This window comes from Labeo rohita, chromosome 18 (genome assembly GCF_022985175.1).
Source record: "Labeo rohita strain BAU-BD-2019 chromosome 18, IGBB_LRoh.1.0, whole genome shotgun sequence".
Classification (NCBI taxonomy): Eukaryota; Metazoa; Chordata; class Actinopteri; order Cypriniformes; family Cyprinidae; genus Labeo; species Labeo rohita.
Genome location: NC_066886.1, coordinates 4,210,920 through 4,231,330, shown reverse-complemented (window position 1 = coordinate 4,231,330; position 20,411 = coordinate 4,210,920). Strand labels below are relative to the sequence as shown.

General features: G+C 29.3%; 1 protein-coding gene across 1 annotated transcript in view; it reads right to left on the bottom strand.

The window, feature by feature from the left end:
• glg1b (golgi glycoprotein 1b) overlaps positions 1 to 20,099 on the bottom strand; it is a 62,116-nt gene extending 42,017 nt beyond the window's left edge. Inside the window, exon 1 of the mRNA XM_051134797.1 lies at positions 19,699 to 20,099. Within this exon, the coding sequence (XP_050990754.1) occupies positions 19,699 to 20,046 (348 nt within the window). The 5' untranslated portion in view covers positions 20,047 to 20,099. The remainder of the gene's footprint in view (positions 1 to 19,698) is intronic.
• Positions 20,100 to 20,411: the final 312 nt, after the last annotated feature.

The window sequence follows — 20,411 nt, the reverse complement described above, 5'->3', positions numbered from 1 at the left end:
TATTTGTAAAATTACAAATAAAATCAAAAAATAAAAAATATGTAAACACACACGTGAATACACACACACACACACACACACATATATATATATATATATATATTTATATATAAACATAAAAATAACAGAAATAGTAAAAAAAAATACTTTTATAAATAATATATTATAAATATATAAACTATAAATTAAATAATAATAATAAAAATATAATATTAAAAATTAATATATAAATTAATTTATAAATAAATTAAATGATAAAAAAATGTATAACAAAAAAATAAAATTAAATAAAATTAAATAAAATTAAATATAAGGGAAATGACAATCTGATGCACTGTCCAAAATATCAAAAATACTAAACTTTTAAACAAATAAATCTCAAATGTATGGATATAGAATTATTTTGTTTTTTACAAATAAAATCAAAAAAGACAAAAAGTAAACACAAACACACACACACACACACACATACATATATATATATATATATATATATAACCATAAAAAATACTTCTATAAATAATATATTATAAATATATAAACTATAAATTAAATAATAATAATAATAATAATAATAATTAATAAAATATAATATTAACAATTAATATAGAAATTACTTTCTAAATAAATTAATAAATGACATAATCCAAGGCACTGTCCAATATTAAATAATACTGATATTTTTTTTATCCTAAATTTATGAATACAGAATAACTAGACTTTTTTCAAATATCATTAAAAAAATACAAATATATAAACTATAAATTAAACAATAAAAACAACAACAACAACAATCAAATAATTATGAATACTATATATAACTATAAATAAAGTGCACGTCATGGCAGTATTTCATTAAATTAAATACATTTTTCAAGATTTTCCTCTTGATTTTTGGTGGGGGTTTTCATAACATTCGTGCTTTAAAAATAAAGCAGTATACATGCTAAATCCTTAAAGCACTAAACCAACAGCTGATAAGACTAGTTCCCCACATAAAACAACCAAACAGATTCATGGTCAGTGTTCTTGAAGGGGATCAGAAGATGATATCACAGCAGAAGTACATAACACAGCACAGGCCCTAAATAGGAACAGGCCGATATTTGAGCTCAGTAACCACACCCGGATCAATCATGCCAGAACAGGATATTTCTATTTGTACGTCAGGGCTCTGTGATTACAGACCGGCCGGGGCGTACATGGATCATCTATCGATTCTGTGAGATTACACATTGCTTGCTTTCCTGTATTAATGTGATAAAGGTTGCATTCGGACGGTTTGGTTCAATAAACCAGCTCAATAAAAAAGTATTATCGACTCAGAGTTTGTATCATCGCTCACAAGAGTTCACAGAAGTCCAATGGGATTTGCTTGTTGGACCCACAGTGAAATCACTACGTTTTTTATTAGCGACATCAATCTTTAGTGACTTTTTCTTTTTCGGTTCATTTGTTTCATGTATCCTGTGATTAATTAAATTAAATAAAAATATCAAGGCATGTGTTTTGGATCACACAGCAGCGAGCGGACGCCAGGCGGGTGGAACGGCTGAAATGTCAATGATCTCTATGCGAAGAATATCAGTTAGTCTGTTTCATTAAGAAGTGCAAGGAAATAAGATAAACCACTCACCCATTTTTACCTATAATGCGCATTAGGCAACAATAACACAAGTCTAGGTTGAAAGACAATTTTTAGTAGATGTCTGTGAATGCAACATTTTATAAGAGCTTTTTAAAGACGTTTGCTTGTTTTTGGCCATCCATCTTACTTCTTATCAATGAAGAGCAATAGCTGAGCACACAGCTTTCATCCTAATCAGATCCTAAAAAGAAATAAAATGAAAAATAATAACCAAAGTCCAACTCTCTGGCTCTTTATTAACTCTGGATCAAATGTAGGTTTTTCTGTGCAATTCCAGTTATCACAATCACAGCCCCTGGTGAGATTCTGCCCTGATAAAACAGGCTTCAAAAAGCCAAACAGTGCATAATCATGAAAAACGTTTTGCTGCAGGACTACAAAATAAGACACTTTGACAAATAATTAAAAGGGAAGAGAAATGTTTTACAATAGGGACAAAGTCTTCTCCCAAACTTCCTTTCTAAACAGTAAGACAATGTTTAACTTTAAAATTAATGCTTTTTAAAGTCTCTTATGCTCACCAAGGATACATTTATTTAAAAAAAATAATAATAATAAATAAGCAAAATATTATTAAAACAATGATGCAAAGCTGAATTTTCAGCATTATTACTCCAGTCTTCGGTGTCACATGATCTTTCAGAAATTATCCTAATATGTGACCCTGCACCACAAAACCAGTCTTAAGTTACACACGTATATTTGTAGCAATAGCCAACAATACATTGTATGGGTCAAAATTATCGATTTTACTTTTATGCCAAAAACAGGACATGAAGTAAAGGTCATGTTCCATGAAGATATTTTGGAAATTTCCTACCGTAAATATATCAAAACTTAATTTTTGATTAGTGACCTTTAAAGGCGATTTTCTCAATATTTCGATTTTTTTGCACCCTCAGATTACAGATATTCAAATAGTTGTATTTTGGCCAAATATTGTCCTATCCTAACATCCATAAATTAATGGAAAGCTTATTTATTCAGCTTTCAGTTGATGTATAAATCTTAATTTAAAAAAATGACTAGTTTTGTGGTCCAGACACATATTTAATACTATTAATATTAAAAATGTTGCCTAATATTTTTGTGATACATTTTTGCAGACTTTTTTAAAATTCAAAAGTACAGAATTAATTTGAATTAAACTCTTCTGAATTTAATGCATCCATGCTGAATAAAAGTTTAATTTTAATTAACTATTTTCCCAAAATTCTGTTTTTTTCAGGATTCCATTTTTTTCCATTTTATTTTTTCTAGGCTCTGTTTTAATGGTTAAATTAAATTGTATTAATCAAAAAGCATGTCTAATTAATTGAAATCATAAAACGTACAATTTTTAACAGCAATTTATTTAAGGTTTAACAAAAATGTCATTTTTAAGGGCCTATGAATTCTATGAATTCTGCTTTATTTTTTTCTTAAATTCAGGTTTATTTTTTATTTTTAGTTGTCCATAAATTTTCTGGATTCTATTTTTTTTCCATTTAAATTTTCCAAGGCTCTGTTTTAATGGTTAAATTACATTGTATTAATCAAAAAGCATGTCTAATTAATTGAAATCATGAAACTTACAATATTTAACAGCAATTTATTCAAAGTTTAAGGGCCTATGAACCTCAAACAGATTTATTTTTAGTTTTCCATTAATTTTCTGGATTCCATTTCATTAATCACCTCTAATTAATTGATTTTACTCAAAACAAACATTTTTTTTATTTTCTCTATTTCTTTTTTCTTTTCTCTTTTTTTTAAGAAATAATGTGTTATTTATTTACATTTTTATGCTAAGTGTTTTATTCATTTAAAAATAATGTTTTAATAATTATTTTATTGGCAGTAGTAGTACTATCATTCCATTAAGTAACACTGTAGTAATTTCTGTCACAGTTTCTTTAAGCTAAACCTTTTATTTTGACATGTTGCTGTAAAGACCTTTTGTTTGCATGTGATGTGAAGTTTCTGTTTGGATATGATAAGACGACAGTGTTTCTCAGAAGAAAGAGTAAAATGCTCATGAAGTGACTCCCAGCTGTTCTAGAGATCCTGTTCATCTGTTCATGTACACACATTGAGGTGGCAGAGGCTGAAAACACCACAAGCGCCACATGATTCATATTTAAATCGCATTTTTGTGGCTTAATATACATAGACACTAGTCCCTGTCACGTTTTTATTTAAGTGCACTGACCTACTTTTGATTTATCTATACAAAATTTGGCAAATTCTGTGACATTCTGTTATACAGTAAATTCAGTTTCCGCATCGTGGAGATCATAGGGCCCTAATATTTTATGGCCCTAATAATAATTATAATATATAATAATAATCTTAAAATGTGCAAGTGCATTTCTTCTTTTCCTACCAAATTAAAAACAAACAACACAGGTAATGTAGCTGCAAGCAGGGTTTCAGCTCTGAGTCTATTTTTGCCTCACATCATGAACAAAACAAAAACATATGTTTAGGCTTTTATGAAGCAACATAATATATTGGAGCAAACTGCTGGCCCATAGCTTGAAAAAAGCACAAAAATCACTTTCTATAATCATCAGTGGCTACAGTTTGGATTTTGTTCTGTATGGATTAATTACTATTTTAATAAATATTGATCATTTTTTTAACAAATCTCAACAGCCAAGCATTTTAGTACAAAATTACTACCATGCACATTATAAACAAACATTTTCTTACTCTGACTGAAACTCTTCGGATGGTATACTGATCGCCTCATCTCAAATATTCAGACTTTCTGACAGTTTATAACACTTAATTCACTTCTTTTTGCACTTTCTGGTAAAATAAAGCAGCTGTGAGAGACAGAAATCTCTCCTCTGGGTGACACTGACAGCACCGGGTCTGGATTTGTCATGTATTTAGACGAAAACAAGCCACGGATGAAGCATCGTCAACAAGCCCCAGCTTCAGTCAGGTTGAGACCTGATAAAAAGGTGAAGTTTCACTCCGTCAGGGATTTGCTTGCAGCAGAACGCATTAAGTACTCGCTCACCTCCACTATGAACAGATGAGTGGCTTCATGACACCAGCCTTGAAATCTCTGCCTTCAGAGAAACTCAAGTGCATTACTACCCTATTACCATTACTACCACCGCCACCTTTTCACCTCCTGGAAAACCACCTCCTGTACTTGCTTTACATGAAATATTAATCTATCAGCAGTAACTGTGTGATCAGAAGTTAAGTTACTCCTTTTCAAAGATGTTTCACCTCTAGGAGAGCAGAGCAGTGTTTGCAATGGAATATGAAATTCAAATTATTATGCAAACTCTCTGTAATTGTGATTTTTACTTTAAAAATTAAAAAAAAAAAAATTGAAGTTACAGTAAAGCATTTAAAGTAGAAGTGAATGGGGCTGATTTCTGAAGAATTTAAAAGCAGAAATGTATAATTTTATAAAAACATTTAATATTGTGTATTTTTTTTAGCTGTAAAGTTGTTCTCATCTTTGCATCCTGTTGTAAAACTGGGTATAATTCAGGTTAGTAAGTGATTTCACACTAAAACATTAATTTTGTTTAGATTTAGTGGCTGAGTTAATAAAACCATATTTTAATGCTTATTTTCATTCACTTACATTATATTTGTCTGTCTTTAAATTAGAATTAATACTAAAACTAAAACTATAAAAGACATTGGTAATTGAAATAAAGCTGAAATGAAATAAAAGTTAAATATTAGATGAAAAATTAAACTGAGAAAAAATTAGAAATGGAACACAACTGGAAATAAATAAATAAATAAATTGAAATAAAAAATAAATTAAACTTAAGCAGGGATTTTTTTTTATTTAAATGTAAAAAATTAAAAAACAAAATAATTCTAAATATAAAATAATTATATGTACAACAAAATTAAAAACTGAAAACAAACATAAAAAGGTAAAACTATAATAGTACAAAATATAGCTGCAAGCAGCAGTTGCGGGGCCAAGCACAAAAGAGGCAGAATGAGGAGTTAAGCACGGCAAGGAGCAGCAGACCGACTACAACAGTGAGTAACTTAAGCCATTTTAGGATAATATCAGTTGAAATGGCTGAAAAATCATAAATACAACCAATCGTAATAAAATTTAATGGCTTATCACTTTTGACCAACAGGTGGTGCTGTTTTCAAATTGATGTGACGTGTTCTGTGTGAAACGACAATGACACACACAAAGTTTGCCGTCATTATGTCAAAGCTTTGCAGAGATACAGCCTCAGATGTAGTTTGGCATCTTTCCAGCAAATTTGTTGATGCGCTAAACGAAAACGGTTTTGTATATCGACACGAAATTCATAACTTTTTGCCATCCTGGTCTGAAGATGATCTGAGTCAAATTTGGTGAAGATCGGACTAACAGTCTGGGAGGAGTTCGAAAAAGTAGGTTTTGTACATTAATCAAAATGGCGGACAGGAAGTTTGGCCAATTTCGGCATAATGGGTATGAATGTTCTCGACTTGACCCAAGGAATCTATTGGCATCAGTTTCATTCCAATAGGCTAATGTAAACAGAAGTTATTAGCATTTTTGTACATTTCATTATTAATGTTTAGTGAATGGCGTATTACTTCTGACCCATAGGTGGCACTGTTACCAAATTGATGTGGCTTGGTCAGAGTGTGGTGACAATAGCACATATAAAATTTGGTGTCAATATGTCAAAGCTTTGCAGAGATACAGACTTGGATGCAATTTGGCATCTTTCCAGTAAATTCGTTGATGCGCTAAACGAAAACGGTTTCGTGTATCGACACAAAATCCATAACTTTTTGTCAGCATGGTCTGAAGATGATCTGAGTCAAATTTGGTGAAAATCGGACTAACGGTCTAGGAGGAGTTCGAAAAAGTAGGTTTTCAACATGAATCAAAATGGCGGACAGGAAGTTCAGCCAAAATTGGCAAAATTGGTATCGGTGTTCTCAGCATGACCGAAGGAATCTATCAAAATCAGTTTCATTTCAATAGGCTAATGTACGCAAAAGTTATTAGCATTTTTTGAAATTTCGTTATAACTTTTGACCACAAGGTGGCGCTGGCCCCAAAATTTTTATGTACATTCAGGGTGTGGTGCCGAACATTTTTGTAATTAATGTCAAAATGATACGCTAATCCGTTCTCAAGATACAGCATTTTAAAGCTAAATTCAAAATGGCCGACACCCAAAATGGCTGACATGGGAAAATTGGATATGGTTCGACTCGGGATGACACACCGAATCTAAAGAGACCAGTTTTGTGATTTTTGGACAAATCATTCAGACCTTATAAAGAAAAATAGTCATTTTTTGTATCTCCTGACCACTAGGGGGCACTGCACCGAAACACTGCAGGTAGGCTCAGGTCATGCTTGTTATAACACACACCAAATTTGCCTCACATTGATTTTTGCTAGCTTTTCGTAGAATTCTTTCGAGTGTTATTCGTGAACGGCTGAACGAATCGACTTGAATTCCATAACTTTTTGCCAGCATGGTCTGAAGATGATCTGGATCAATTTTTGTGACAATCGGTGCAACGGCCTAGGACGAGTTCGAAAAAGTAGGTTTTACGAACAATTGAGATTAGCGAAAAAACTAAACCTTACGATTCGGCATAAGCCAAGGAATCAGAGGAAAAAAGAATTTTTGTTGTGTGGCTTACGGTTCAAACGTTATTAGCATAAATCTTTTGAAAGTTTGGACAAGTGGTGGCGCTAGAGAGTTTGAGTTAGAGACTCCAAACTTGCTATGGTTAATGTTGGGACTGTCCTCTATCAGTGTGCAAAATTATACAACTTTCCCGCAAACGGTTCTATGGGCTGCCATAGACTTGCGGCGGAAGAGGAAGAAGAAGAAGAAGAAGAAGAAGAAGAAGCGGAATAATAATAACGCCAACGGATACAATAGGTGCCACCGCACCTCTGGTGCTTGGCCCCTAATAACACAAAATGTTTTAAACTGTAAGATTTGTAATGTTTTTTAAAGAAGTCTCTTCTGCTCACCAAGCCTGCATTTATTTGATCCGAAGTACAGCAAAAACAGTAAAAATGTAAAATATTTTTTGTTATTTAAAACAACTGTTTTCTATGTGAATATTTTTTTGAATGTAATTTATTCCTGTGATTTCGAAACAGATTTTTCAGCATCATTCAGTCACGTGATCCTTCAGAAATCATTCTAATATTCTCATTTGCTGCTGAAAAAACATTTTTTGTTATTATTATGTTGAAAACAGCTGAGTAGAATTTTTTCAGGTTTCTTTGATGAATAGAAAGTTCAGAAGAACAGCATTTATCTGAAATAGAAATCTTTTGTAACGTTATAAATGTCTTTTTTAAATATTAATAATAAAAAATGTTTCTTGAACAGCAAATCAGCATATTAGAATGATTTCTGAAGGATCATGTGACACTGAAGACTGGAGTAAAGATGCTGAAAATGTAGCTTTGTTCACAGGAATAAATTACATTTTAAAATATATTCAAATAGAAAACAGTTATTTTAAATAGTAAAAATATTTCAGAATTTTACTGCCAAATAAATGCAGACCTGGTGAGCAGAAAACACTAAAATAACACTGCTGTAAACCGTATTTTTGCATTTTGAAGTTAAAACATAATACTGTACATGATGTCAATTGAGCTTAACTACCAAAGCTGGTATATTCCTGTAAAAGTATTTCTGCTGAATGCAGCGTCACAGGAGAAGCCGACACAGTGTGAACAGTGGTAATGCGTTTGTTTAACAGTATATGCTGTAGCACAACCTCTTAAAGGCCTGTCAAGTGCAATAATCACAGCACGACTCTGAAACATGTGAAAGGCAGTGAGAGGACGACCCAGCGCCTGCTCGCTTCTGGTTTCTGTTCAGTCAGATGCGGTTTCAGTGAATAAAACATCCGTCCTCATGTGCGAGAGCGAATGTGGAGATAACACAGGAAAACAGAGTGAGTGATTCTACAGGGAGCTTATCTGTATTCAGAGTGAGAAACAGCAGGTCCCTCATTCGCTTTGTTTACTTGGAGGGAAAAAAAGAAAACATTACATAAAAATATACAAATGAAGGCTTAGGGACTCTCTGTAGTCCATTAAACAAGACAAGCTGAATGTTGATGAATATTCCTAGGCGGCAAAGAAAAATGTCACTGCTGAATGGGTAATAAACTTAAATTCAGACATCACTGCGGAAAAAAAAAAATGCTCAACTTGTCACTGCAAACAATGGGACAGTATAAAACCCTGTCATGTGCATGCTAATAAATCAAACTGAGTGTTTATCAATCATAGTACAATAAAAATGTACATAAATGTTGTAAGCCTTCAACACTATTTTGTCTGTTTTGTCAAAACCAAGTTTGTTTTACTACCACAAATTAAAGATTATAAATATAATATAGCATATGCATAATACATTTTTCCCCAATTAAACACTTACTTGGTAATGTCACATATGTAAGAAAACATAAACATGCATACGCATTAATTTAATAATTGTCATTTATTTTATTGTGTGTGTGAAATTTTGCAGAATTATAAATAAGTAAATAAAAAAATTAATTAAAATCAGACTCCTATATATGCAAAATACCTGAATATGCAATTATGGTTGTTTATTTATTTATTTATTATAACAATAAATCAATTGCTGTCATTGCTATAATTAAATTGTGTGTATATGTGTGTTGTATGTGTGTGTGCGCGCACAATAACTGAATATACAATGTTGGAAATTTATTGTGTTTTGATTTGACAGTTATTTAAATTATTTAAATTTTGGATGAAAAATGAAACTGAACAAAAATTAGAAATTTTGCCTTGGCAACCAAATAAAACACTTAAGTTGAAGCACTAAAGTTATTAACTGAAAATAAACATTAAAATGGAAATAAATTGTAAAATAAATGACACCTAAATAGGAATATTTAATAAAAAAAATAATACATTAAATAAAAATATATAAATAAAATAAAAAAAATATTAATTAAATATTTAGATATAAATAAATAAATTAAATAAATATTAGACATAAAATTGAAACTGAACAAAAATGTGAAAGTTTGCCCTGGCAACCAACTTAAACATAAAATAAATTAACTAAACTAAACTAAACTAAAATAATGATCATTTGTTGTGTAGAATTATTTGTTGTGTATTTATTTATGTATTATTTATTTATTTATAGTAACAACAAAATTGCTATCACTGCTATCATTATATTGTGTGTGTGTGTGTGTACAAAAATAACTGAACATCCAATACTGTAAATGTATTGTGTTTTGAACTGATAATTACTCAAATTAATTAAATATTGAATTAATGAAAAACGAAACTGAACAAAAATGAGAAATTGAAGCACTAAAATTATGAACTGGAAATAAATAAAATTAAATAAAATTAAAGTAAATTATAAAATAAATGACATAATTATGAATATTTAAAAAATAATGATACATCAAAATAAAAATATATAATTTTTTTTTATAATAAATAAAAAAAAACACATAAAATAATACTTGAATATGCAATTATGGTCATTTATTGTGTATAGAATTTATTTATTTATTATTTATCTATAGTAACAATAAAATTGCTCTCATTGCTATCATTAAATTGTGTGTGTGTGTGTACAAAATATGCAATATTGGAAATGTAATGTGTTTTGAATTGATAATTATTTATTTATAGTGTGTATATTATATTATAAAACACATTGAAATATATAATATTGTTGCATGCGTGTGTAACGAACATATTAAGTACGAATTACGAACTGCGAACATAATTTACGTATTTTTTTATACATAATTATGCAATGTTAATTTGTACAACAATCATATCACTTCATCATATCACTACAAGACATTAAATAAGTCTGAAAATCCTTTGCAGTGCTACACGCTTTACACCTGTTCTCACACTACAGAGGTAAACAAGAACAGACGTTCCTCATTGCCATTCCTACTAAATCTTTTATGTGACAAAGCTAACAAGACGGAAGCAGCCTGTAGGATGTTTATTTTTAGGTGACAACTTAGTTCATAGAATTGGAAGTCACACTGTGTAATAATCTTCACAACAGAACAAGGTAAAATTCTAAACTATAAAAGAAAAGACGAATGACTTCTATTTTAATAATGTTTTGAGTCTGTTAAATCGCTGGATCAAAGCTGCTGTAGAGAATAGCAACCTCTGTCCTTACCAGGGAAGGCAAAGATTGGCTGGGAATTGTAAAAAGTTTTCACTGTCATCAAGAAGCAACAAAAGTTGAGAGGGCAAAAACATGTCATGTCTTTGATTGATGCTGGCATCCGAAAAAAGACTGGCTGAAGAACAACCACATGATTGCAGTCCTGCAAGCTTATTTTTGTGATTGCAACACATTTGATACTGACAGACAAAATCAAAACAATGACATCTGATAGCTTTTCCTCTGACAATAGCTATCAGTGACCAGCCTTTGTTCAAGCCATTACAGGATTTCTGCACCATTAGTCAAAATGAAAGCAATTATTCAGCACTGACCCTCACCAATTACAAAGTGAATCTCATGAAGCCTGTCAAGAACACGTCTGAGTCATATTTCATCCCGAAACTCCACAGAAAGAAATCGGATTTTGCATTACTGACATTATGCATTACAATTAATCACATTTTCCCACTCAAATCCTATTGCAATAATGAAAAAAACAAAAAACAAAAAACATTATACTATTATATTATATATTATTATTATTATTATATTATTATTTTATAATTGCAATAAGGCAAAAAATCTATATAAAATTTCTCTTTAAAATCTCTATTAAATAAGAAATTGAGAAAAAAATTGAGAGGTGTTTTTTTGCATTATTGCAAAAAAAAAAAAAAAAAAAAAAAAACTTGCAAGATTCAACAAAAATGATCTATATGAAATTTCTCTATGAAGTAAAAAAAATCTTAGTAAAATAACTGCAAAAATGCAACAAAAAAAAATCTCTATAAAATTTCATCCTGAAATTCAGAAAAAAAAAAGAAATTGGATTTTGCAAGAAAATGAAGACAACTTTTTAAACCATTATTCCCAATAAATAAATAATAAAATAAAGTCAACAAAAATGTATATATATAAAAAAAACTATATGAAATCTCTATGAAATAAGAAAAATCTTATTGCAATAATTGCAAAAATGAAAAAAAAAAAAAAAAAAAAATCCTGAAATTCTAAAGAAAAACAAAATGAAATTGCATTTTGCAAGAAAATTAACAGTTTTTAAAACCATTATTCCCAATAAATCAATAAATAAAACAAAGTCACTAAACAACTATATGAAATTTCTCTTTGAAATCTCTATTAAATAGGAAAAATCTTTTTCTTGCAACAAATGCAAGAAAAAAAAGAAAGACACTGTATATTCCTTAAAGTAAATTAAGACAATTTTAAAACTATTATTCACAATAAATAAATAACACAATTTCTAATAAATAAAATATAAAAATAAAATAAAAACTATTTTATAACTAAAATATATAAATAAAAAATCAATAATAAAATATCACGTTTGTAAAATAGGATTGCATTTGTTTTATTTAGGCTGATTTAAATAAAAAATAATGACTTGCAGTAATGAGAATCTATAAGAATCACATTTGAGAAAAATTAGACTTTTTTCCCTTTGTGATAATTGAAGCTATAACCTTTAATACTCCTTTCTTTTCAGTTAACACATTGCTTTTTATCTAAATGACTAACCCATCAACCAACATCAACAGACATTATGTCTGTTCACATCACGCTATGGTGTCTTAAAAATCTGTCAAAGCCATAAAATATGTGGTCTCGCCCTCAGCGGGGCACTGAACGAGTTCATTCCACTTCATTTTACATTCATTAGAGTCTCACAGTGATATTTCCACACTAACAGCTTTGCATCCCACAAAAACATACACAAACAAAACATACGGCTTCTTAAGTGTAGTCTGAAAAACAATAGCTTATCTGCCTCATTCATTCGATTCTGTTGTATCAAACAAATGTTTGATTAAGAGCTAAGCTCTTTGGTTTATTTTATCAGGATCTCAGCCCCGGATCCCCACGGGAGGGTCTCATATCAGTCACGCTGGCTGCTTTGTTTACAACGAACCCACCACGGCGTCCCACCAGTAGAGGAACCTGCTAAAAATGCAAATTAAAGTAAGACAGACGTGCTGCAGCTGTGCCACGAGCACCTTACCTCCCGCCTTCAAGCGCTTGCAAGGGCTCGTTCGCAAAAAAGACCGACCCGGAGGGGTCTGACCTCGGGGAGATTGAGAACGAGATTTATGGACATCATTTACCTCTTCAGAAGGCCACAGCTGTTACCGAGCCTCTGCAAAGCAATTATTCCAATAATTAGAGCCGCGGTCAAGACTGCTGAAGCAACCGTTCGCGGGCAAATGAACTTGGCATGCGGTGCAGGAGGAGAGACTGCGAGACGAGTTTACAGCTTGTCTTGATGTTTCATTCATGCTTGCATAATTATCATCTTATATCTGCTGCAAAATGCCAAATGCCAAGACCAACGGGGTGCTGTTGGCTTGGATGCTCGTAGTGGGTTCTTTGCAGGTATAGCACTGCATTGTATGATTACTATGCATATTATATTTGCATATTAAGTTACTTGCTCAGAAAACTCTTTAACTAATTCCAAATAAATTAACACTATACGTACTGCATATACTACCGCAATACTTGACCAAAATGTATAGCAATCCTCCCAAAAACAAAATCAAAAATAAATAAATACTATACATATATAATACTTTGGTACTTGTCCAAAAAAGTTGCAATCCTCCCAAAAAATAAATAAATACTAGACATGTATATTACCATAATACTTGTCAAAAAATGTACTGCAATCCCCCAAAAACAAATTAAATACTACACATATAATACATTGATACTTGTCTGAAAAAAAATTGCAATCCTCCCAAAAAAAAAAAAAAAAAAAAAAATACTATACAAATATATCATCATGATGTCAATGTCTTGCAATCCCCTTAAAAACTAAATTAAATTAAATTAAAAGTATAGATATATAAAACAATACTTGCCCAAAAGTGTATTGAATTCCTCTCAAAAATGTAATATTTATTATAAAAAAATAAATAAATACTATACATTTATAGTACCATAATGTTAAAAAAGTATTGCAAACCTCCCAAAAAATTAAGTAAAAAAAAAAAAAAATACTACACATATATAGCACCATAACATGTCAAAAATGTACTGCAAACCTCCTAAATAAAGTTGATATACATATATACTCCAAAAATGTACTGCAACTTCCCCCCCAAAACAAAAATTAAATAAATACTATACATATATAATCCCACAATACTTCTCCAACACCCCCCAAAAACAAAATAAAAATTAAATACTACACATATGATACTTGTCTGATCCTCACAAAAAATAAATACAAATTAAATAAATACTATACATTATTAGTACTATAATATTTGTCAAAAATTTATTGCAAACCTCACAAATAAAATAAAATTAAATTAAATAAATAAATAAATACTACACATACATAATACCATTATACTTGTCCAAAAATATATATTGCAATCCTCCCAAAAAAATAAATACTACACATATATATTACCATGATACTAAAATCGCCTAAAAATGCATTACAATTCCACCAAAAACAAAACAAAAATTGTAAAAATACTATACATCTATAATAGCACAGTACTTATTATAAAATATATTGCAAATTTCCTTCCCCAAAAAAACTCCCAAATAAAACAAAAAACTGAAATTACTAATTACTATACATATATACCACAATGATACTTGTCTAAAACTGTATTGCAATCCTCCCAAAAACCTAAGTAAAAAATTAAATAAATACTATACATACATTACACAATATCTGTCCAAAAATATTTGCAATATCCCCCAAAATAAAAATTAAACAAATACTACACATATAATACCTTGATGCTTGTCCAAAAATGTTGCAATCCTCCCAAAAATAAATAAATAAAAAACATAGATATATATTACCATGATATTTGTCAAAAAGGTATTGCAAACCTCCCAAATAAAATAAAAAATTAAATAAATAATTGCTACACATATATACTACCATGTACCCCCCAAAAACAAAATAAAAATTAAACTAATAATATACATATATAATATCATGATACTTGCCCAAAATCCTGCAATCCTCTCAAAAAATAAATTAAAAATAAGTAATATGCATATATACTACCCCAATACTTGCCCAAAAGTATTGCAATTCTGAAAAATAATAATATATAAAAACGTGTTTATATATCCATATATTTAAAAAATGTACTGCAATCCCCCCATAAAAATACATAACATAAATAAATAAATAAATAATATACATACTTACTACCACAATAAAATTCTATATATAAACACTATGTCTGAAAAGTAATACAATCATACTTTTTTTTGTAAATTTAAGTTCACCATTGTCGCTTGTGGACTTACAAAGGGTTTTTTCTTTCATGTGAAACAATTTAAAACATTCAGAGATCCACTGCAACACACCACATGCACATTCTGCTCATTTTCGACAGCATTTAGACCAATTAATAGCAGCATATTACCACCGCATACATCAGAGCAAGACATTCAGCCACCCTCATTTTAATTTTCAGAGGCAAGAAAGAATGATTAAAAAGAAATGAACTCGAAGCGTACATCCAATTGCATTTCAAGGCTAACGAAACAAAGATTTGACACCCTAAATGGGACACACATAATAGTGGGGTTTCAGACAGACCGCTATCTGAAATGTCCCTCAGGTGTTGAAATTAGTTATCACGGACCAGAGAGCAAGACCTCGCTTCAACACTAATGAGAGGCCTGAGTCTGTGAATTACTAAAGAGAGAGAGAGAGAGAGAGAGCGAGGCATAGTGCCATCAATACGGGTTTAAAGCTGTGACTGTAATGAGAGCTGGATTTTAGCATAGAGTGGGCGAGACGCCCATATAAGAGACGTTTAAACAGAAGCTCAAGAGGTTGTGAAAGTCTAGTAGAGAAAACTGCTGCTCTAAGATGTTTTTCAGCCTAAATGAATTTGTGTCTAGCTGCAAATGAACCTTGGCCCTTGTGATTGCCAGATGAAAAGTGGTGCACCAGAGCCAATAAGTTAGGGAGGAGCAGCAGAAAACAAATGTTTAAGAAATATCACTCGTGTTTATTGTGCATACACATCTTACATCTACTGCTCAGATAAAGCTAGACTTTATTTCTGTGAAGCACAAGTGAGAAAGATGCTTACGCTGCATTTTTAGTAACCAGAGACTTTAACTCCAAATATCATCAGTAAAGTACATTATAAGTAGTACGTTTGATTTGTGCATTATATAACATGTGAGCAGCTATATGATATAGTATGGTAAAGATATTGCTCACTGAGAAAGCAGATTTTTTTTTTTTTTTAAAAGCCTGCATTTATTTGATCCCAAGTACAGCAAAAACAGTAAAATTTTGAAATATTTTTACTATTTAAAATAACTGCTTTCTATTTGAATCTGTTTTAAAATGTAATTTATTCCTGTGATTTCACAGCTGAATTTTTAGCATCATTACCAGTCACATGATCCTTCAGAAATCTTTCTAATATTCTGATTTGCTGCTCAAAAAAACATTATTATTATTATGTTAAAAACAGCTGCATAGATTTTTTTCAGGTTCTTTTGAAATAGAAATGAAAATAGAAAGTTCAGAAGAACAGCATTTATCTGAAATAGAAATCTTTTGTGACATTATAAATGTCTTTATCATCACTTTTGATCAATTTAAAGCATCCTTGCTAAATAAAAGTATTAATTTCTATGATTAAAATAAAAAAAGGAATGGTATAGTGTATAACGTTTCAAAAGCTTTTTATTTCAGATAAATGCTGATCTTTCTATTCAAAGAATCCTGAAAAAAAATGTACTTAAAACACACAAAGCTTTATTGAGACTTCAATATGTCATTTTTGGCTTTGGTTGGTGGTGGTTATTACCACAAAAGGGAAAAAAAGGTTAAGAAGAAAAAGTGAACAATGGGAAAAAAATATGCCTTTATACAAAAAATTAATTGCATGAAAAGACACAATAAAGTATGATATGTCATTTTTGGTGCTAAACACTCCCTGGTCACTGAGTGCTTTGAAAAGTTCTTCTTTTGTTGGATTATTGTACATATTACTTGTCTTTTATTGGATTATTTGTAAGAGTCTGATCATTCCAATCTTATTTTATTCTAAAAATTCAACTTTTCACAGGGCATCTGCTGTGTCTGAACAAAAGTTATTCCTATAATAATTTCGTCATCTTCACAACTAGGTTACTATGTCAACCAGGGCAGCACGGCATACTACAAAAGACAAATTTAGTTAGTAGATTTGAAGCTTGTTCTTAAATTAGTCCAATCCACATTAAAGGTCTGTGCTTGTGCTGCTGTATAAAAGCTAGAAAAATAACAATGTTTGCATACTTATGTACATTTGCATAGTCATTCTGACGTTGTGGTCAAACTTTTGCACCTGCAATTAAAGACTCCATGAGAAAGCTGACTCTAGTCACTAGTGAAGGGCTTGTGAGAGACAATCATCACTATCAGGATGTCATTTTCCTACAGATTCACAGTAATTAGTCACAAGGTATTTACAGCTCAAATGATTGGCTGAAAACAACCTGGCCGCAGAACTGCAAAAATGCAATTGGGTTAAACAGGAATGCAAACTGATAGATTTCATCAGGTATTATGGACCACGATGGTCTACACAGGGAAGACATACATTGCATTTTATGAGGCCTTTGATATCAGCTATAAATCAATAGATAAATGGATGCATAGCTAATAAATGAACTGAAATGTTTCAAAAGGAGTTTTGATACGGATATCTTCTCTACTTCACTTACCAGTGTTAAATTCACAAAGCCAAATGACAGGAGATTATTCACCCTGTGTTCAAGTTTACAACAACAATAATAATAATAATAATAATTAATATTTTTTATAACATTAATTATTTAAAATATTAAATTGTATATTATAAATTCTATTTATTATAAAAATAAAATTAATATAAATTAAATAAATTTATTTAAAAAAATGTACAATTATATGGTAATAATACATATTATTATTTTATAAAGTGTATATAAAATATTAAATTATAAATTAAAAATATTTATTATAGAAATAGAATTATTATAATTAAAAATTAATTTAAAAAAATGTATAAATGTAAATTTAGAATTATATAATTTTCAAATTATTATTATTATTATTATGTATTTGTTTATAATTATTATAAAGCCAAATGACAGGAGATAAAAGTATATATATAATTTATAATAATAATAATAATAATAATAAAAATAAATATATATAATAATTACAAATTACATTACTATTATCAATAATACATGCAAATGTATAGGAATTATTATTATTATTATATACAAATTTAATTATTTAAAATATAAAATTATGTATTATAAATTATAAATATTCATTATATAAATATAATTATAATTAAAATAAATGTATTTATAAAAAATTATATAAAATAAATGATTTATAAAAATATAAATAAAAAAATATAATAAAAATAAATTATATAATTATTCATTTTATTATTATTATGTATTTGTTTATAATTATTATAAAGCTAAATTACAGGAGATAAAAGTATTTACCATGCGTTTCAAGTTTATAATAATAATAATAATAATAAATATAATAATCACAAATTACATTACTATTATCAATAATACATGCAGATGTATAGCAATTATTATTATTATTATTATTATATACAAATTTAATTATTTAAAATATAAAATTATATATTATAAATTACAAATATTCATTATATAAATATAATTATAATTAAAATAAATTTATTTATAAAAAATATATAATATAAAAATATAATAAAAATGTATAATTATATAATTATTCAAATTATTATTATTATGTATATGTATTTAATTATTATACAGCCAAATGACAGGAGATAAAAGTATTTACCATGTGTTTCAAGTTTATAATAATAATAATAATAATAATAAATATAATAATCACAAATTACATTACTATTATCAATAATACATGCAAATGTATAGCAATTATTATTATTATTATTATATACAAATTTAATTATTTAAAATATAAAATTATATATTATAAATTACAAATCTTTATTATATAAATATAATTATAATTAAAATAAATGTATTTATAAAAAATATATAATATAAAAATACAATAAAAATGTATAATTATATAATTATTCAAATTATTATTATTATGTATATGTATTTAATTATTATACAGCCAAATGACAGGAGATAAAAGTATTTACCATGTGTTTCAAGTTTATAATAATAATAATAATAATAATAATAATAAATATAATAATCACAAATTACATTACTATTATCAATAATACATGCAAATGTATAGCAATTATTATTATTATTATTATATATAAATTTAATTATTTAAAATATAAAATTATATATTATAAATTACAAATCTTTATTATATAAATATAATTATAATTAAAATAAATGTATTTATAAAAAATATATAATATAAAAATACAATACAAATGTATAATTATATAATTATTCAAATTATTATTATTATGTATATGTATTTAATTATTATACAGCCAAATGACAGGAGATAAAAATATTCACCATATGTTTCAAGTTTATAATAATAATTATAATAATAATCACAAATTACATTATTATTATCAATAATAAATACAATTACATAGCAATAATAATGTTATTATTATTAGATAAAAACATAATTAAAAAATATATATATTAAATTACATATTATAAATTATACATATTCATATTCATTCATTATTATAATGAAAACTAAATTAATGTATGAAAAATGCATAATAAAAAATAATAATAAAAAAAAAAATAAAAAAATAATTATTTTACAATTATTATTATGCTTTTGTATTTGTTAATAATTATTATACACATATTTTACACATATTATACCCAATAATCATCATTAGCGGTCCTGCTTACCTCCTTCTTGTCCTGCAGGCATTCCAGTAAAGACAGGTTATTTGTCCAGGTGTGTTTTGGACACAGCCGGGTCACGTCGTCCCGGCAGGCCTGCTCTTCTGCCAGCTTCCAGCCGGTGGATCTTCTAGACTGAGAACCGGAAGACGCGGCGGCGGCGGCGGCGGCGGCAGCAGCAGCAGCGGCGGCGTTATTCCCGATATTCGGTAGCGCGGCTCTGAACTGCTGGTGCATGGCGGCAGGCGGAGGATGGACATTCCCGAACCCTGGAAGAGGTTTAAGAGCCTGTACGGTGAGAAGGCAGAGAGACATGAGGAGCAGCAGCAGCTGAACACGTCTACACGCCGCCATCTTCGGCCACAACAGCTGAATCAAGCTCCCCTCACTCCTCCTGCTGCCGAAGACTCAGCGCTGACCAGCCAAACCTACTACGGCAAAGGCGTTGCTCATGAATATTAATAACGCCGCGTGACGCGACCCCAGTAAGCTTTCTTGATTGGCTGAATTCCTGGCGTTTGTAAATAAGCCCCGAGCACCTGTCCAATAAATGAATCTTACTATTAGGAAGGCATGGATTATGAATATTAATTAGGCTGAGTAAACGAACACTCCAGAAAGGTTACCAAGCAACGTCTTGCGAGACTAAATTAATATTCATCAGTTAGGCCTTAGTCATAGTGGGATTAGTAATTTCGAGAGCGCCTCAGAAAACTAGA